General features: G+C 36.6%; 3 protein-coding genes, 1 long non-coding RNA gene and 1 pseudogene across 4 annotated transcripts; all 5 read right to left on the bottom strand.

Annotated features, from left to right (window-relative positions):
* Positions 1-3,243: 3,243 nt before the first annotated feature.
* Positions 3,244-5,484, bottom strand: LOC132273194 (uncharacterized). Its single transcript, XM_059774210.1, has 2 exons — positions 5,185-5,484; positions 3,244-3,330 (listed from the first exon to the last, which is right to left on the bottom strand). Exons 1-2 carry the CDS (start codon positions 5,482-5,484, stop codon positions 3,244-3,246), a joined length of 387 nt encoding a protein of 128 aa, XP_059630193.1.
* Positions 5,485-7,110: 1,626 nt separating this feature from the next.
* On the bottom strand, positions 7,111-8,504 carry LOC132275362 (uncharacterized). The gene is made up of 2 exons (XR_009470608.1): positions 8,124-8,504; positions 7,111-7,215 (listed from the first exon to the last, which is right to left on the bottom strand). It is a non-coding gene; the product is annotated as an uncharacterized LOC132275362 (long non-coding RNA).
* A 2,060-nt stretch (positions 8,505-10,564) lies between these two features.
* LOC132273193 (putative ubiquitin-conjugating enzyme E2 38) lies at positions 10,565-11,602 on the bottom strand (annotated as a pseudogene).
* A 3,684-nt stretch (positions 11,603-15,286) lies between these two features.
* LOC132273192 (putative ubiquitin-conjugating enzyme E2 38) lies at positions 15,287-18,030 on the bottom strand. The gene is made up of 2 exons (XM_059774209.1): positions 18,016-18,030; positions 15,287-15,940 (listed from the first exon to the last, which is right to left on the bottom strand). Exons 1-2 carry the CDS (start codon positions 18,028-18,030, stop codon positions 15,287-15,289), a joined length of 669 nt encoding a protein of 222 aa, XP_059630192.1.
* A 1,335-nt stretch (positions 18,031-19,365) lies between these two features.
* On the bottom strand, positions 19,366-20,439 carry LOC132273190 (putative ubiquitin-conjugating enzyme E2 38). Its single transcript, XM_059774208.1, has one exon. It carries the CDS (start codon positions 20,437-20,439, stop codon positions 19,366-19,368), a length of 1,074 nt encoding a protein of 357 aa, XP_059630191.1.
* Positions 20,440-20,798: the final 359 nt, after the last annotated feature.

The raw sequence follows: 20,798 nt of genomic DNA, 5'->3' as shown, positions 1-20,798 counted from the left end.
CTAGGAGCCGGCTCCTAGATTAGTTGAGCAGGCTCTTTTGAAAAAAATAGAGCAGGCTCTTTGTTTTGAATGAGCCTGCTCTCAGTTGAACGCACCAAATTTTGTTTCTGTGCACTGTTTGGTCTGTATAGGTTCTTGGAACTTTGTTTAGGCTGTTTTAAATTATTGTTGGGTCTGAAATAAACCCATTATACTATGGAAAATATTAATCCATGATTGGGTTAAGGATTGGAGAAAATTAAATTTAAGAAAAATCGGGAGTTGCTAACTGTTTTGAACATTCAAACCATTTATTGGAACTTGGAATTTTTCTGGCATATATAATTTATGGTTTAATTATATCTAAATAGAAGTATAAGAATAGTAAGTGCTTGTAACCATCGATTCTTGATTTGGAATTAGTTGATATATATATTTTTTATAAATTCTGTTCAATTTAAGGAGTTTATGGAGGATTGGATTACTACGCCGTGTATTAGCATTTTAAATGATTAAAATGTGATGGTTGGATTCTGTAATAATTCCTATTGACTTGTTATAGGTATTAAATGATAATTATGCATATAATGGATTATGGTTGATTTGTATCTAATACTGTTTCCGTCAACTGGGTTAGCTGGAGGGGCTATTTGTACTGTCTCTTCATATATGTAAAGAATTGTAATGAGATATCTAAATGTTATATTGGATGCATAAATTGGTTGTATACGTGCTAAACTATATTTATGCTTATTCTGGGATGTGGTTAATAAATAATTGTACTGTGTTAATAACTACGTGAACTGGAGGATTGTATATACCGGTATGGGACGGTGACATACTAGGTATGGATTAGTTCAAACACTAAATCCTACCTAATTTGGAATGAGTTGGATTAACCATAAAAAGGTTAAGTCCCACTTATATGGATGTATATGAACCGGTATGGGACGATGTCATATTAGGGATGGCTTAGTTCAAAACATTAAGACCTACTTATATTGGGAATGGATTAGTTCAAAACACCAAGTCCGACCCAATTTGGATTCAGGAATGGATTAACCATAAAGGTTAAGTCCATCACCTACATGTGTCATATCAATTGTGAATTGAATGATCTACTATGGTTTCCGAATGGATTTATTATATAGATATCAGACCACTACACAAATGGATGATATTCTGTATTAGGAGGAGTACGGACTTTATATATTTATTATATATGCCATGGTATGAGCTTGAGTCTCAGGACCATGGTTAGGGCGCGTATATCGCCTAGGATGGATAACTGGACATAGGTGTTGTCCCCTGGTAGGTCTAGGTACTTATGCCTACCTTAGGGTGCGTATTTGTATGTTACCTTCTATTCAGGCTGAGACAGACCTACTGGACTAGCGAGCGTCTTATAGTGTGTACTATATATACATATATGGACTACTCTAGATATTGTTGAGTCTTTCTAGGATGTATCTGCGTATCGGATTACTGTTTGGATTGTAGCAGATCAGGACTTGCATGTGGGCCTGACCCACTCTATTATTTTTCAGGTGTTCGACAGTACCAGTCTTAGAGCTGGATCGTGTTGATGCAGATACAGACACTCACTCTTCCGGTTACATAGGATTTCATTTCTATTTTAAATTTTGGTTTTTAATTCTGTAAATTTGTTCAAGGATTTGTACGATTTTAAATCATATTAATTTATTTATTTCAAGTTTGAGGATTCTTATGTTAGATTTCTTTCAGCGTATTATTAATTTGTATTTAATTCAGTTTTATTTCTGCTTGTTTATATATTAATTGTTTGGTATCCCTCGGATCTGTTCTCGGACTTGATCACCCGTGGCTCTAGAATCGAGGGGTATCACATGTGTCAAGGATCTGAATTGGTCCTTCCTCATAGGAAACATCCTCATTAATGTCCATATCAACCCAACTCAAAATGTGAGATGGATCCGGCTCATACTTCCGTAACATCGACACATGGAAAACATTGTGGACTCTGTCTACCTGTGGTGGTAAAACAAGTTTGTAGGCAACCTTTCCTACACGGTCCAAAATCTCACACGGTCCAATGAATCGTGGCAACAACTTGCCACTTTTCCCGAATCTCATCAAGCTCTTCCATGGAGAAACCCGAAGAAAAACATGGTCTCCCACCTCAAAGGATAACGGCCGTCTCCGCTTATCCGCATAACTCTTCTGTCGGCTCTGAGCTGTAAGTAACCTCTGTCTGATCAGCTTAATTTTCTCAATAGTCTTGAGTACAATGTTGGGTCCTAAGGCGGCTGTCTCGCCTATCTCAGTCTAACAAACAGAAGACCTACAAAGTCTACCATACAACGCCTCAAATGGAGCCATCTGGATACTCGGCTGATAACTGTTATTGTAAGCAAGCTCAATAAGCGGAAGTTAATCCTCCCAACTACCTCCCAAATCAAGTACACATGCCCAAAGTATATCCTCCAAAATCTTGATAGTACGCTCCGATTGGCCTTCTGTCTGTGGATGAAATGTCATACTAAGATGCAACACTGAATCAAACGCTGCTTGAAGTCCTTCTCAGAACTTCAAAGTGAGCTTGGCATCCCTATTTGAGACAATAGTTACTGGAACTCCATGCAACCTTACAATCTCTTTCACATAAAGTACACCAAGCTTCTCTGCATCATCTGTTGCCTTAATAGGCAAAAAGTGAGCCGTCTTGGTCAACCTATCAATGATGACCCATACGACTTCATTGCCCCTCCGTGACCTTGGAAGACCTGTCACAAAATCCATAGCAATATGTTCCTATTTCCACTGTGCTACAGGCAATGGTTGCAACAAACCACTTGGTCTCTGATGCTCGGCCTTCACCTGCTGATAGGTAAGGCACTTAGCCACAAACTGAGCAACATCTTTCTTCATCCCGTTCCACCAATACTGACATCTCAAATTGTGATACATCTTGGTACTACTTGGATGAACTGTAAAGCGAGAAGTGTGAAACTCCCGTAAGACGTCCTCACGACAGACCATGGGAACCACCAATAAACCTCTGAACCATAGACCCCCATCTGCATGCAAGGCCCAATCTTTCACTGTCTCACCACTGGAGATCAAAACGCGAATGGCATCTAAATCCGAGTCCTGTCTCTGTAACTCAATCACTCGCACAACAAGAGTAGGCTGAGCCACAAGACTAAACAAGAATGCTAGCTCACTGTCAACATCGTCATCAAAACAATATAATCCTATCTCTGCCAAATCCTTAATCATCTTCTACTTCTGAATAGCCAAACAGGCCAGAGTCCCACGAGATTTTCGGCTTAAGGCATCTGCTACCACATTTGCCTTGCCCAGATAATACTGCAACTCAAAATTGTAGTCCTCTAAGAACTCAACCCATCTTCTCTGTCTGTTGTTCAAGTCCTTTTGGGAGAAAAGGTACTTGAGACTTTTATGATCCGAGTACATCTCGAATCTCTCACCATACAAGTAATGTCTCCAACACTTTAAGGCAAATACAATTGCCGCTAACTCTAAATCATGAGTAGGGTAGTTAAGCTCGTGAGTCTTTAACTGTCGAGATCCATAAGCCATTACTCTACCATCCTGCATCAACACACATCCCAAACCATCACGTGAAGCGTCACAATAATTACATAACCCAAGCCACGCTCAGGTATCACCAACACTGGAGTTGTAGTCAATTTTGTCTTCAACTCTTGAAAGGATGACTCACAGGTTTCATTCCATGTAAACTTGATCCCTTTCCGGGTCAAACGGGTCATAAGAGCTGCCAAACGGGAGAAATCCTTCACAAATCTCCGATAGTAACCCGCTAGGCTAAGGAAACTCCTCAAAAACATTCTTGGGTTGCTCCCAATTCAAAAATGCTTCAACCTTTGATGGATCCACTAACACTCCACCTTCTGAAACAACATGCCCTAAAAATTTCACCTCCTGTAGCTAAAACTCATATTTATCATATTTGGCATACAATCGATGCTCCCGCAAAATCTGTAAAATAATACTCAAATGGATCTCGTGCTCTTCCCGAGATCATGAATACACAAGAATGTCATCCACGAAAACTACCACAAACTGGTCTAAGTAATTCATGAAAGACACGGTTCATCAAGTCCATAAATGCCGCTGGCGCATTAGTTAAGCCAAAAGGCATAACAAGGAACTCATAGTGTCAATACCGTGTACGAAACGCTGTCTTTGGGATATCCTTATCCGTAACCCGTAACTGATAGTAGCCTGACCTTAAGTCAATCTTCGAAAAATAACTGGCTCCTTTCAACTGATCAAACAAATCATCTATCCTTGGCAAATGATACTTATTCTTGATGGTGGCACGATTCAACTTCTGGTAATCAATGCATAACCTCAAAGAACCATCTTTCTTCTTAGCAAACAAGACCGGTGCGCCCCACGGTGACACACTCGGTCAGATGAAATCTTTCATCCTCAAGTTATCAAGCTGCCTCTTTAATTTTTCCAATTCAACTGGTGCCATACGATACGGTGCCATAGAAATCGGCGCGGTACCTAGCATTAAATCAATAGTGAACTCCACTTTTCGGTGTGGAGGCAACTCTGTCAAATCTTCCGGAAACACATCCAGAAAATCATAAACAACTGCAGGATAATCTTCTTCCACAACGTCATCTTCTTCGACTATAAGGCTAGCCAAGAAGTAATCACCACGACTCCATAAAATGATGAAATGTGGGAATCACTCCAATTTCCCACGAAAAGGAAACAGTCTCCCTCGGGAGCGCAAACTGTGACTCTACCTCTAAAACAGTCGATTGTGGCACAAAAGGAAGCTAACCGATCCATCCCAAGAATGACATTAAAACTAGTCATCTCCAAGAGGATAAGGTCAAACACAAAGGTTCGTCCGGCTATCACAATGGAACAATCCCGTACAACTCAACTCAAAGACACTAAAACCCCAACTGACATATCAACATACAACGCCCGATCCATGAAACTGACCTCTAACCCCGATGCAAGTGCAAATGATGATGATATGAAGGAATAAGATGCACCAGAGTCAAACAAAACACTGGCCCAAGAACCAAACACTGGAAATATACCTCGGAGAACTGATGATCCAGGAGATGCATCAGTCGGTGCAAGTGCAAAGACACGTCCCTGTGGTGCCTGTGCCTGAGAACTACCAACCTGAACACCTGACTGCTGTACTGACATAGTAGGAGTATCCTTCCTAACTGGCCTTGAACCCTGAGAGGACATGGCAGACTGTGATGGTGGTGGTCTGAAACCTGACTGAACCGTAGCAGTCTGTGACGGCCTCTGCTGTGACCCTCTACCACTACCGGTGCCTGCTCCCTGATTAGGACAATTCTTAACCTTATGGCCTTGTTGGCCACAACCAAAACAAGCCCCAGAATTAATCGATGTCTGTGGACACTCTGACTTGTAGTGACCCAGATGATTACAACGATGACAAATGACACCACTCCTGGCAGACCCTGCTGGCATACGAGTGGTAGGAGCAGATCGTGCTGACTGTTGCCCCTGAAACTGAGATGAACCACCTCTGTTCCTCTTCCATTAAGGTCCCTCTGAAAATGACCCTGCATTTTTCTTTTGCTTCCACTGTTCCCTTCTTGCATCTTTATCTTTGGCCTTCGCCTCTAGCATTAATGCCCTTTCCACTGCCTCAGAATAAATCTTGATGCCCTGTGCTATTAACAACGGCCTCATCTTGTAGTCAAGTCTGGAGATAAACTTCCGAACTTTATCAACTTCATTACTCACCATCTCTGGAGCAAAGCGAGAGAGTGAGGTGAACCTGTTCTCGTACTTCGTCACCGACATATTGCCTTGGATAAGACCAATAAACTGATTCTTTAACTCCCACCTCTTGGAGTCAGGGAAATACTTCTCATAGAACAGCTCCTTGAATCTATCCCAACTCATCTCTTCAATCTTATATTGATTTGTGATCAATTTTTACCAAAACTTGGCATCCTTTGAAAACTTGTAAGTGGCTAGGATGATTTTCAAGTGATCATCTGTCATATCCATAGAAGTCAATTGAGTTTCATCTTGATCTATATAGTCATCCGCTTCCATTGGATCCACACCACCTTCTAACATTACCGGCATCAACTGAGAAAATCCCTTAATAATCTTGAGACGTTTCTGTGCTGGTGTCTCTTCAACTTGGGCTATAGGTTGTGGTACTGGTTAAGGTACCGGCTGCGGATGTGTAGCAATTGTAACCCTTAAGGCTCTCTGCAATAAACGGTTCAATGTAAGTTACGTCGAACCTTCACCTTCCTCAACGGGTGCTTCAACATTATCCCTCCTTGTAGGAACAACTCTTGGGGCAATCAAATCCCTAAGAAGTATGTCCTTATCAATTGGCTCCACCGGATTGGAGCTAGAGCTTTCGCCAACATCACCCTTTGTTGGCCTAGTGCCAACTTCCCTTAGTTCTTCACGCCGTGACATCGTTTTATAAAACAAAAAAAAAAACGGTTCAATAACGATAACACTAAGGTCCAACCGTGAACAACTCAACATAAAAGGATGTTATAGTAACACTTAGCATGCAATACTATGCAATGAACACATTAATATAAACATATAATCACATAAGCACGTAAGCAAGTAAACAGTTAAACATGCTTTTTCACATAGCAAAACACTTTTGCAAATAAGGAATTTACAATGCAAATGACTTCTTAGACAACCATAGGTAGGCCTCTACCTATCGTCCTAATGGTTTTCGAACTTTCACTTTGATACCAAATTTGTAACGACCCTAAACTGAATACTGAAAATAATAAAAAATTTTAAAAAAATTTCAGCATGACCTCCGCTAAAAATAGTCCTACAACAACCTGTTCAAATGAAAAAAAACAACGGCCTTTCAAAACCTATCCAACCTGCCCCAACACACAATACAAAAGAAATATAATGCATTCCCCAATACCACAACATCAACAAACTTCCCAAATTAGCCCATCATCATCATCCCCTTCAACTTAAGCATTTAAATGGTCTCAGTTTACAACAAAAATAATCAAGTATCTTAGTTATGTTACAGGGCCATGATTTGCAAAAATAAATAATCTTTTACATAGTTTGAGACAATACAAAAAAAAAAAAAAAATGGACTAAGATACAAAAGATAACAAAATACAACTTCTAATCTTCTTCAAGCTTGCGGGGGATTGTCATCCGCCACTTCTTTTCCGAGCCCTGAAAAATGTTAAATAATAAGGGTGAGCAAAATTGCTCAGTAGGTAGTGCCTAAGGCACATCTCTTGAGACCTCGTGAATCCACACAATGAATAGGAATAAGGAAATTGGGATCATACCATGCCGGGAGTAAAAGTATAACTACGATACCACATCATTAATCCAATACCACAAATAAATATGCCATGCGCTGAGATACCGTGCCATGCAATGTCACTCCCCATTTCCCAAAACCATTTCCATTATCATTTCCAAATCGTCAGTGAACCCGTCCCATGGCAACTCCATGGCGGCACGAGAGGAGGATTGGCCACTGTCCCTGACCCATGGCAACTCCATGGCATCATTTGGGGCCCAGGTAACTCAACCACACTAGGGCGGTTTCCCTAGTCCCCTCTAGGCCTCACTAACGCCGCGATCCCTAGGCAATTCCTAAGCGGCCGGGTTTTTCATAAAATTCTTTTCAAAATTCTTTCCCAAAAATATATATGTATATATTTTTATTTATTTATTTATTTGTCAAATTCATGTTCTCATCTCTTTTCAAATGAAGTACATAGATGCTTCATGCCTTTTTGGTCATAGCAACATTTATCATCACACACCAATTTTAAGATTTAATTACTTAGCATGCTTCACAAGAAGTTTAAAAAAAAATAACATACTTCCTTCAACAAAATTCTAGCATGGTAAGTAAGTAAGACATGGAATTAAATTCATATATTTCATGTAACACTAATTAAAACACATAGACACATATCTCATTACAACAATATGATCATTTCAAGGAAAAACTAACACAATTTAACATGATTGACGACAAATCAAATAAGATGATTCATAAAGGAGCAAGAAAAAGTGAATTATGAACCCCTACTTCAATTATATGCAAAACCCCCAAATTTCACCTCAAATCTTAGGATTTTTGAATTTCTCATGATGCATCAACCAATGAATTGCTCCTATCAGCTTGTAGGTCTCGCCGTGAGCTTTAATTTGTCGCAAACGATATTTCAAAATACCAAGAATTGAGAGAGGAATCAAGGATTTAAGTTTTGAAATGAAAAAAAAGAAAAGGGAAAAAAGAAACCACAGGGAAGCAAGCAGGGGGAGAGACGAGAGAATAAAGAAATAGAGGCCAAAAGACCAAAAGATAGTCTCACGATCACTTAAAACAATTGTGGGCCCACCAATTTGTTTTTTTTTTTAAATATCTTTTTTTTTCTTTTCTTTAACTAACAATATATATATATATATTTGAAACATTACAACACTTTCCAAAAAAAAAACCGAAATTAAAAAGAGGAAAACAAGTGGGTCCTTAATTTGCTGCACCTCAGCTTAAGTCTAATCGCCTTGCACATTTTTTTTCCATCTAGAATCTTCTTTTATCTTCCCATCCCTTCTTAAATCTATATTTTGTTTTCTTAATCACCAGAGACTCGTGCGACGCCGTTTCATCGTCTTCTTCAACTCGATTTCCATTTCCTTCTATACCCTATCTGTTTGACGATATTACCCAAAGAAGAGTTGGTCCTGCTAAAAGTCACCAACCGCCATTCCATCATCCCCTAATTATAATTACATTTTCGATAAATGCGCTATATACATATATATATATATATATTTGTACTTGAACTCTAAATTCCAACGTTGATGTGGTTTCTCTTCTATGCAGATGAAAGCAATCTTCGTTTGACTCTGTAAATTCTTGGCACAGCTTGTCATTGATACCTCTACTGCAACTACTACAAATTGGCTTCCAGTGATTTGGACTTAAAATGTAAGTTGGGGTTTCTCAATTATAGGAATTTTTTGTTGCTCATTAATTTTACTATGACCCAAATAAATTTTTTGAAATTGTGTCAAAAAATGTGATTGTGTGTGAGTATATATATATATACGAATTTTAACTTTCTATTCTTACAAGCAAAATTAAAATCACTGGGAAACTTCTATCAAATTACTCAACTACTCAATTTAGTGTAGCCTCTTACTATCCATACAAAGACTGAGCAAATTGGGTTCTTTTCATGTCTAATTATTGTGTATGTTGATGGCTCATATGGTTCATATATGTTTATAAATAGTGGGTGTCACACACAAATTGACCTTTTCAAGAAGGTTTTAAGAGTAGATTACGGAAAGAGACATGAGGATAATTACAGTTTAGCTTGATAAGAAATACACTTACATGCCCACTTGCCTCTGTAGAGTCTTGAACCCTCCACCTTCTATATTGGAAGGTGAGGAAGTACCACTAGAGTGTAAGTTACAACTTTGGTAGCAAATACGGTTCACTTGTAGACTCATCACCATCATCATCCCGTAATCTAATACAAAGGGGGTTTGGCCACACGACTTCTCTTTTCTCCAATCTTTTCTATCAAAAGTCATTCCCTTACAGTTCACAGTTCACTTGTAGATAATTATAGAAACAGAATGCATTGCATTATGCATCCCTTCATGACTTCATTTTGCATGTTTGCTTAGATTTTTTCTTTTTCTACAACCTATTGTAGAGTTTATTGATTGATTTTTTTTTTTTCCCTGAAAGTTTAAGGAGTTTATTGATTGTAAAGTGGTACAGTTATACAAAGGGCATATAGCTTGAAACTATTTTCATTCTGCAGTATCTTCCATAATTTGAACGACTCTAATTACAACCTTGTTAGATGGAGTTCTGATGAACAAGATTTTAAATTTCATCACTTTGTAGTTAGTGCAACTTTTTCTCACTTAGTAAATCTTTTAAAATATTTACTCATTTTCTGATCAATCGCTTCACTTCTGTCGTGCTGTCTTCTATATGTCTCACTTAGTTAATTAGTTGGTCTCAAGCTGAAAACAAATGCCCAGAAACTCTTACTAGTCTTTCGAGTATGACTCAGAATCATATGTTAAGAGTACTGATATAGCTAATAAATCTAATAGTGAGAAAATATAACTATAGCTGAACCAAGCAGAATATAAAGCTTTCTCAAAGTAAGTCAAAATAGTAAAAATGTTTTATGCAAATTGTGCCATTCTAGTAAAACTTTTAGCCACCAAAGGTAGGAGTAATCAAAATCAAAAGTGCAAAAAAAATGTATAAAACATTACAGGTACTTAATTGGGATTAACAAAGAAAAACATTCTAATAAAAACCATCTATGTAATATGTTTAAACTTTCAGCTAAGCATCAGTAACATGCTTTATCAAAAGTTTTTTTTTTTTCGATAATTATGCTTTATCAAAAGTTAAGTCAGAGTGTCCTTCCTTTCCTTTTGTCCCCCTCATCCACCTGACTGAACCTTTTTCGAGAAGACTTTGCTTCAATTCCAGCCGCATTGCTTTCTGCACTCGTGTTCAATCCAAAATCTCCTTCAGTTTTCCAAAGAAGTTCCTTATTCTACTTACCGAAAAAACGAAGAAGTTCATTATTCTGTTATTGTTTTCTTCCTCCGTTTGTATATACTCATCTTTAGTTTTTCCAATCATTAGATCCAACTGTGAAATGAAATTCCTCAAAGAAGAATCTTTAGGACCATTCTTTTGAATCTTTTCAAAGGCTGCAACAAGTCTTAGATATACCCGGGTCATTGAATCCTTGAACTCACTTGATACATGGACTCTTTTGGGTAAAAAGAGCCCTTCATCTTGATAGTAACCGACTGTCACAAACCCTTCTGTATACACCTTACATGCTGTCAAAATAACCCGTCCATGGCTGCGAAAATGTTCGACAATGAAATCCTCAAAGTTCTTTGGCTTGTTTTGGAGCAGGAACATCATTGTCTTGCATGACATCACAAAAACATCATTGTTATACTTCAACGATTGGTTCTTGTACCATATCGTTCCTTTGTAGGGTTCAAGCACAGGCTCATTGAAGTAAGGTCTCTCATTGAGTACCAGTGCCTGGAGAGAAACCAACACCTGTAACATGGTTGACCTGCAAGGTTCCCAACTTGGACCCTGCTATGTATTCAAGAGGCTTAAACAGATAAACCCTTTTTCATAAAGGTTTGGATTCAAACGGAGGCCAAATGATTTATAATGTCCCTTTGGAGTTACATCCGGGTAGCTTGGAGGGAATGCAAAGTTGAATAAGAAGAGGCCAGTGTGGTATGGTGTTCCAGGGGCCCCAACAATCACAGCTCTGAGCAGGTCGATCCTTCCTTCATAAACTCTCACATAAATTGATTCTGGGAGATTGCTCTTTAGCACATTCCATTCTTTCATGATCGTTTTGCACACTTTGCTTCCGAAACTTTTTTGTGGATTCAATTTGACATACTCATGGTCTGAGTAATCAGTTGCAACGTCAAATTGTTTGAATTGTTTGGTTACTGATGCTGCTTGCTCCTTGGCCAATGCTTTAACTTGGCTTTTTCGTTGCGTCATTCCTGAAATCAGAGAAAGATGAATTGAAGTTAGAGTTGAGGTCAAGAGGTGGCACGGGACGAGAAAACATTGGATACCTCGAGGGTAAGTAATTATTTCTTATGATCAAGGGAAATAGTGAGTGTTTTTTCCACTGAGACAAGGGTATGCTCACGACCACTTTCTATTTCTTTTCTAATGAAGTATTTATATCTCTGTATTTGGAATTGCCAAATATTGGGGGTTGGGGAATTGGATTTCTGATATATTCCAAGTTGAATGCATTAAAAAAACAAAATATTTGGTTATAGTTGACATGAAAATTTGGAAAGGTTTGGGCGTGTGTACATATATATGTAGGTGTGATAATCAGCTTTTGGTGATTATGGGTCTCTTAGTTAAGATTGAATTAAGCAAGACTATAAGCAGCATCTTATGCTCAAAGATTGAACTTGGATTAGCCTTCGATCAATCTAATGATTTAATAGAAAAGAACAGTAGCATCTTCTATTCAATTCGTTTAATGGTCTCAAGATTAGGTTAACATAACATAAAAAGTAACCCATGTAACACAACATAATAGGTAACCTATGCAACACATATCGAAGGCTTATGGAACATACCAGGTAGTCGCCAATTTTGAGTTTACTCAAAAGATCATGAAAAGTTGAGGTTGTTTGGAGGAAGTAGAGACCTACATTGTGTGTGTGTATATATAAAGAGAGCGAGAAGGCATAACTGATAAAAGTTCGTGCCATTAACAACTCCAATTTTGGTGGGTCTCAGAATATTAAATTTGAGATTGTTGAGTTTAAATACAATAATTGAAAGCAAAGACGGATTACTTTGATTACCTTGAGAATTCTGAAGTAGGTATACTACCTGTTTGAAAGCTGTAGAAATGACACAATTTTTTTTTGTATTATTTAGTTTTTGTATCTACCACCAAGCCATTAGATAGATTTGTTACATTATTACAGTTGTACATAATTTTATTTTATTTTTTAAAAATTTATGATATGTATTAAAATATTTTTTTTGGGGGTGACAATAAATATTAATTTGTAAAAATAATAAATAACTTTACAAACCAATGGATCATATTGATATGAAAAATGAAGTATTTATTTATTTATTTTTTGCAATGAAGTGATTTGTATAAATTACACGATTCTTTGTGAAAGATTCAACTCATTTAACAAATATAAATTAGACTACTTTCCCAAAAAAAAAAAAAAAAATTCCGAAAATAAAAAAGAGAAAAACAAGTGGGCCCTTAACATGCTGCACCTCAGCTTAAGTCTGATTGCCTTTTCACATTTTTTTTCCCATGTAAAATCTTCTTTTATCTTCCCATCCCTTTTTAAATCTACATTTTGTTTTCTTAATCACCAGAGACTCGTGTGACGCCGTTTCATCGTCTTCTTCAACTCGATTTCCATTTCCTTCTATGCCCCATCTGTTTGACGATATTCCCCAAAGAAGAGAGTCCTGCTAAAACTCACCCCATCATCCCCTAATTATAATTACATTTCCGATAAATGCGCTATATATATATATTTAACTTCTATATTATATATATATATATTTTTGTATTTGAACTCTAAATTCCAACGTTGATGTGGTTTCTCTTCTATGCAGATGAAAACAATCTTTGCCTGACTCTGTAAATTCTTGGCACAGCTTGTCATCGATACCTCTACTGCAACTATTACAAATTAATTGGCTACAAGTGATTTGGATTTGAGATGTAAGTTGGGGTTTCTCAAGTATAGGAATTTTTTGTTGCTCATTAACTTTAATATTATGATGACCCAAATATTTTTTTTGAAATTGTGTCAAAAAATATGTTTGTGTGCGGCTATTACACACACACACGCACACACACACGAATTTTAACTTTTTATTCCTACAAGCAAAATAAAAATCAATGGGAAACTTCTATCAAATTACTCAACTACTCAATTTAGTAAAACCTCTTACTATCCATACAAAGACTGAGCAAATTGGGTTCTTTTCATGTCTAATTATTGTGTATGTTGATGGCTCATATGGTTCATATATGTTTATATATAGTGGGTGTCACACAGAAATTGACCTTTTCTAGAAGGTTTTAAGAGTAGATCACGGAAAGAGACTTGGGGATACTTTCACACCCACTTGCCCCTACGGAGTCTTGAACCCTCGACCTTCTATATTGGAAGGTGAGAAAGTACCACTAGACTGTAAGCTACAACCTTTGGTAGCAAATGGAGTTCACTGTTCACTTGTAGACTCATCGTCGTCATCATCATCATTCTTGCCTTAATCTCGTACAAAGGAAATTTGGCCACGCGACTTCTCTTTTTTCCAATCTTTTCTATCATAAGTCATATTCCCTTACAGTTAACAATTCATTTGTAGACTAATTATAGAAAAAGAATGCACTGCATTAGGCATCCCTTCATGACTTTATTTTGCATGTTTGCTTAAATTTTTTCTTTTTCTACAATAGGTTGTAGAGTTTATTGATTGATTTTTTTTTCCCTGAAAGTTTAAGGAGTTTATTGATTCTTATGATGACTTATTAGTTACAAGAAGTGTAGGTAGTAGACAAGCACAGACAACAAAAATATAGTTCTGTTAGTATTACCACGGTTTTACAAAACCAACGAAAGTGGTACAGTTATACAAAGGGCATATAGCTTGAAACTATTTTCATTCTGCAGTATCTTCCATAATTTGAGCAACTCTAATTACAACCATGTTCGATGGAGTTCTGATGAACAAGATTTTAAATTTCATCACTTTGTAGTTTGTAGTTAGTGCAACTTTTGCTCACTTGGTAAATCTTTTTAAATATTTACTCATTTTCTGATCAATCGCTTCACATCTGTCGTGCTGTCTTGTATATGTCTCACTTAGTTAATTAGTTGGTCTCAAGCTGAAAACAAATGCCCAGAAACCCTTACTTGTCTTTTGGGTATGACTCAGAATCATATGTTAAGAGTACTGATATGGCTAATAATACTAATAGTGAGAAAATATAACTATAGCTGAACCAAGCAGAATATAAAGCTTTCTCAAAGTAAGTCAAAATAGTAAAAATGTTTTATGCAATTTGTGCCATTCTAGTAAAACTTTTAGCCACCAAAGGTAGGAGTAATCAAAATCAAAAGTGCAGAAAAAACGTATAAAACATTACAGGTACTTAATTGAGGAAAAACATTCTACTAAAAACCATCTATGCAATATGTTTAAACTTTCAGCTAAGCATCAGTAACATGCTTTATCAAAAGTTAAGTCAGAGTGTTCTTCCTTTCCTTTTATCCCCTGACTGAACCTTTTTCAAGAAGACTTGGCTTCAATTCCAGCCGCATTGCTTTCTGCACTCGTGTTCAATCCAAAAATCTCCTTCAGTTTTCCAAAGAAGTTCATTATTCTACTTACCCAAAAAAAGAAGAAGTTCATTATTCTGTTCTTGTTTTCTTCCTCCTTTTGTATATACTCATCCTTGGTTTTTCCAGTCATTATTAGATCCAACTGTGAAATGAAATTCCTCAAAGAAGGATCTTTAGGACCATTCTTTTGAATCTTTTCAAAGGCTGTAACAAGTCTTCCATATAACCCGGTCATTGAATCCTTGAACTCACTTGATACATGGACTCTTTTGGGTAAAAACGGCGCTTCATCTTGATAGTGACCGACTGTCACAAACCCTTCTGTTTACGCCTTACATGCTGTCAAAATAAGCCGTCCATGGCTGCGAAAATGTTTGACAATGAAATCCTCAAAGTTCTTTGGCTTGTTTTGGAGCAGGAACATCGTCTTGCATGACATCACAAATACATCATTGTTATACCTCAACGATTGGTTCTCGTACCATATCGTTCCTTTGTAGGGTTCAAGCACAGACTCATTGAAGTAAGGTCTCTCATTCAGTACCAGTGCCTGGAGAGAAACCAGCACCTGTAACATGGTTGACGTGCGAGGTTTCCACCTTGGACCCTCCCATGTATTCAAGAGGCTCAAACAGATAAACTCTTTTTCATAAAGGTTTGGATTCAAACGGAGGCCAAATGATTTATAATGTCCCTTTGGAGGTACATCCGGGTACCTTGGAGGGAATGCAAAGTCGAATAAGAAGAGGCCGTTGTGGTATGGTGTTCCAGGGGCCCCAACAATCACAGCTCTGAGCAGGTCGATCCTTCCTTCATAAACTCTCACATAAATTGATTCTGGGAGATTGCTCTCTAGCACATTCCATTCTTTCATGATTGTTTTGTACGCTTTGCTTCCGAAACTTATTTGTCGATTCAATTTGACATACTCATGGTCTGAGTAATCGGTTACAACATCAAATTGTTTGAATTCTGGCTCCTTGCCATTGCTTTAACTTGGCCTTTTCTCCTCGTCATTCCTGAATTCAGAGAAAGATGAATTGAAGTTAGAGTTGAGGTGAAGAGGTGGCACGGGACATATTGGATACCTCGAGGGTAAGTAATTATTTCTTATGATCAAGGGAAATAGAGGGTGTTTTTTCCACCGAAACAAGGGTATGCTCACGACCACTTTCTATTACTTTTCTAATGAAGTGTTTATATCTCTGTATTTAGAATTGCCAAATATTGGGGGGAATTGGATTTCTGACATATTCCAAGTTGACAAAAGATTTGGTTATAGTTGACATGAATATAACTTGAAAATTTGGAAAGGTTTGGGTGTGTGTTAGGTATGAATAATGTATGATAATCAGGTTTTGGTGATTCTGGGTCTCTTAGTTAAAGATTGAATTAAGCAAGACTATAAGCAGCATCTTATACTCAAAGATTGGGCTTGGCTTAGCGTTCGATCAATCTAATAATTTAATAGAAAACAACAGTAGCATCTTCTATTCAATTCGTTTAATGGTCTCAATAATAGGTTAACACAACATAATAGGTAACCTATGGAACACATATCGAAGGGTTATGGAACATACCAGGTAGTCGCCAATTTTGAGTTTAACTCAAAAAATCATGAAAACTTGAGGTTGTTTGGAGGAAGTAGAGCTTGTTGGAGGTCACCTACATTGTGTGTGTGTGTGTGTGTGTGTAGAAGGCATAACTGATAAAAGTTTGTGCCATTAACCACTGCAATTTTGGTAAGTTGTGCCATTAACAACTCCAATTTTGGTAAGTTGTGCCATTAACTTTTAACTTATTCGAATGAAATTGGGCATTATCAGAATATTAAATTGAGATTGTTGAGTTTAAATACAATAATTGAAAGCAAAGACGGATTACTTTGATTACCTTGAGAATTCTGAAGGTGGTATACTACCTGTTTGAAAGCTGTAGAAACGACACAGTTTTTTGTATTATTTAGTTTTTGTATCTACAACCAAGCCATTAGATGGATCTGTTACATTATTACAGTTGTACATAATTTTATTTTATTTTTTCGCTAGTAATTTCAGTTCACAGTTCACTTGTAGATTATCATCATCATCCTTGCTTTTATTTCGTACAAACAGTCGTAACAGTTCACTTGTAGACTAGTGTATTGATTGTTATGATGACTTATTAGTTACAAGTAGGGTAGGAAGTAGAGGAACACAGACAACCAAAGGCGGAGCCAATGTATGCCCAGGGGGGCACGTGCCCCCTACCTGCCCGCTTACTATAATACAAATACTAAATTTATATATAAAAAAATTTATATAATGCTCCTCTTAAAATTTTTATTTTCTAAAATTCTCTCTTAAATTTGGTATTTTTCATTTTTTTATTCTTGAAATTCATTTAATTTCCTTTATAAAAAGTCAAATTTTCTTTTTGAATCAAACTCCAATTTTTTTCTCTTTTAAAATTCTATCATTTTTCCTTTTTTAAATTTTTTGTTAACAATTTATTTTTTTTAAATTACACATTGATTGACATATTATTTTGAGTAATTTTTCTTCTTTGTCTCTTGATTTATATAATCTCTATTTATTGTCGTAATTATTGAATTTATTATTATTTTTTTATACCGTGCCCCCCTAAATTGAATTTAGGACTCTTCCCTGTGGACAACATAAATATAGCTTGAAACTATTAACATTCTGCAGTATTTTCCATAATTTGACCGGCTCTAATTACGACAAGTTAGATGGAGTTATAATAAACAAGTTTTTTTCAATTGGCAAAAGTGTTAAAAAAAAAAAAAAAAAACATGAGGTTTTATCAAGTGCTATAAAAGTGAGTAACTATCGTTTATATTTATATTCAGTTGCTTAAAATTCCAAAAAAAAAAAATAATAATAATAATAAATAAATAGTTTCTCATATAACATATAATAAGATTAATTCAATAGTGCCCCCTTGAATTTGACCGCCAATTGCTTTACAACCAATGTCATTACACAATTACCAAACTACCCTGTATAATTAATTTTTTTTTTTTTAAATAAAAATCTCAAAAAAGAGAAATACCATAAATGCCCTCATTAGTAAACTGAAAATTTTCACTTTGAGTTTTTATATATGAATTTGGTATTATAATATATACATGTATATATATATGTATATCCCCTGCTCCAATTTCAATTTTTCCTGCTTCAAGGAATGTTGAATTGAAGTAATTCATGAACCTTACAATAGTAAAAATTGCATAATTGAATCTAAAAACAGTAAATCCATTCAATAATAACAAGTAGATCCCTCAATTTCAAGTATGAGCCAAACAAAATTAATACTTGTAATTTGTAGAGTGTAAAGAAAAAAAGAAGACAATCAGACTAAATAGAACCAAATAAGTTATAACTAAACCAAAATTTGAATTCTACAATAAAATTGATAGAGAAATGAACTTCACAATTCAATTGAACACTACAGAAGCAAATAATTATATAACCATGTTTTTGGACCTATTTTGGAGCAAATGGTTATAGTTTTAGCTATGTTTTTGGGTTTGTTATTGTTCTGTAATTGGAGAGAGAAAATGGTGTTTTGAAGATTATGGGGTGCAAAAGATGGACAATAAATGAAATGTAGAGAGCTTAATGAATGAACTAGTAGTGCATAGCAGACCTTGTGGAAACAGGGGAGAAGAAATATGAGAAGGAAGAAGAAGAAGAGGAGTTGCTCAAATGAATGGAAGAAGTTTTAGGCAAAAGGGTAAAATGGTCATATTGAAGGGCAAAATTAGCATTATACAAAAAAACACACGTGAGTCAAGTATTGGACTTGCTTACTTTACAGAGGAGATCATTTGGTGGGACAAGGATCCTTTCCAGGAAAGGAGAGGTCATGCACACCCACCAATTATTGGATTGAATTCTCCAACTCATAATGATGCCATATCAATGATTGGTGGGTGTGCAGGACTTCTTCTTTCCAGGAGAAGATCCTTATCCCACTTGGTGAAACTTCTCCCTGGGGGGTCTTTTATATGTCTCACGAGGTTAATTAGTTGCCCAAGCTGAAACAAAAGATGAAACTCTTACTAGTCTTTTGAGTCTGATACTCAGAATCATACGAGTATTGATATAGCTAATAAGACTAATAGTGAGAAAATATTACTATAACTAACCAAGCAGAATATAAAGCCTTCTCAAAGTCGGTCAAAATAGTAAAAATGTTTTATGCAATCTGTGTCATTCTAGTATAAAACATTTAGCCACCAAAGGTAGGAGTAATCAAAATCGAAAGTGCAAAAAAGGTATAAAACATTCCAGATGGGTTGTCTCTTCCTTGTAAAAGAAAACACTTAATTGGGATTAACAAGGAAAAACATTCTAATAAAAAGCATCTATGTAATATGTTTAAACTTTCAGCTAAGCATCAGTAACATGCTTCAATTCCTTTTGTCCCGACTGAACCTTTTTCAAGAAGACTTGCTTCAATTCCAGCCGCATTGCTTTCTGCACTCGTGTTCAATCCAAAAATCTCCTTCAGTTTTCCAAAGAAGTCCAGTTTCATCATTCTCTTCTTGTTTTCTTCCTTGTTTTCTTCCAACTTTTGTATATACTCAGCTTTAGTTTTTCCAATCATTAGATCCAACTGTGAAATGAAATTCCTCAAAGAAGGATCGTTAGGACCGTTCTTTTGAATCTTTTCAAAGGCTTTAACAAGTCTTGGATATACCCAGGTCATTGAATCCTTGAACTCACTTGATACATGGACTCTTTCTGGTAAAAACGAGTCTTCATTTTGATAGTGACCGACTGTCGCGAACCCTTCTGTATACACCTTACATGCTGTCAAAATATCACGTCCATGGCTGCGAAAATGTTCGACAATGAAATCCTCAAAGTTGTTTGGGTTTTTTTGGAGCAGAAACATCATTGTCTTGCATGACATCACAAAAACATCATTGTTGTACCTCGTCGATAGCTTCTCGAACCATATCAACAGTAGAGGCTCATTGAAGTAAGGTTTCTCATTGAGTACCAGTGCCTGGAGAGAAACCAACACCTGTAACATTGTTGACCTCCAAGGTTCCCACTTTGGACCAGGCCATGTATTCAAGAGGCTCAAACAGATATACCCTGAATCATAAAGGTTTGGATTCAAATGGAGGCCAAATGATTTATAATGTCCCTGTGGAGGTACATCCGGGTAGCTTGGAGGGAATTGAAAGTCGAAAAAGAAGAGGCCGTTGTGGTATGGTGTTCCAGAGGCCCCAACAATCACAGCTCTGAGCAGGTCGATCCTTCCCTCATAAACTCTTACATAGATTGATTCAGGGAGGCTGTCCCTTAGCACTTTCCATTCTTTCATGATCGTTTTGTAGGTTGCGCTTCCGGTATTTATTGGTGGATTCTTTAATTCAGCATACTCATGGTCCGAGTAATCCGTTACGACATCAAATTGTCGGAATTGTTTGGTTACTGATGCTGCTTGCTCCTCACCCATTGCCTCTTTTGCTTCTGCATTCACAAAAAGATGAATTGAAGTTAGGGTCGAGGTCAAAAGGTAGCACGAGCCCAACTTATTATTACTTTTCATTACTATTTGGGGGAGAAAAATGGATTCCTGACATATTCCAAGTTGAATACAATTCAAAAAAACAAAAGATTTGGTCATAGTTGGCATGAAATATTGGAAAGGTTTGGGTGTGTGTACATATATGTGTATAATAATCAGGTTTGGGTGATTATGGTTCTCTTAGTTATGGCTTTTTTGGAAGTTAAAAGATAGAATTCGCAAGAGTATAAGTAGCATCTTGTAGCCAAATATTGGACTTGGATCAATCCGATGATGTGTGGATTGAA

The sequence above is a fragment of the Cornus florida genome, unplaced genomic scaffold (genome assembly GCF_030987335.1).
Source record: "Cornus florida cultivar Cherokee Brave unplaced genomic scaffold, ASM3098733v1 CherokeeBrave_3.0.0_Hap2_Chr09, whole genome shotgun sequence".
NCBI classification, from domain to species: Eukaryota; Viridiplantae; Streptophyta; class Magnoliopsida; order Cornales; family Cornaceae; genus Cornus; species Cornus florida.
The sequence above is the reverse complement of the archived record's forward strand: the minus strand, read 5'-3'. Positions and strand labels throughout refer to the sequence as shown.

What these genes read in the sequence shown, in the direction of transcription:
- LOC132273190 (XM_059774208.1), bottom strand. Translation starts at nt 20,439, where the DNA reads ATGGGTGAGGAGCAAGCAGCATCAGTAACCAAACAATTCCGACAATTT.
- LOC132273194 (XM_059774210.1), bottom strand. Translation starts at nt 5,484, where the DNA reads ATGCCAGCAGGGTCTGCCAGGAGTGGTGTCATTTGTCATCGTTGTAAT. An exon ending in AGGATACTCCTACTATGTCA is followed by an intron (nt 3,331 to 5,184) that starts GTACAGCAGTCA and finishes TTTGAGTTGCAG; the next exon opens with TATTATCTGGGCAAGGCAAA.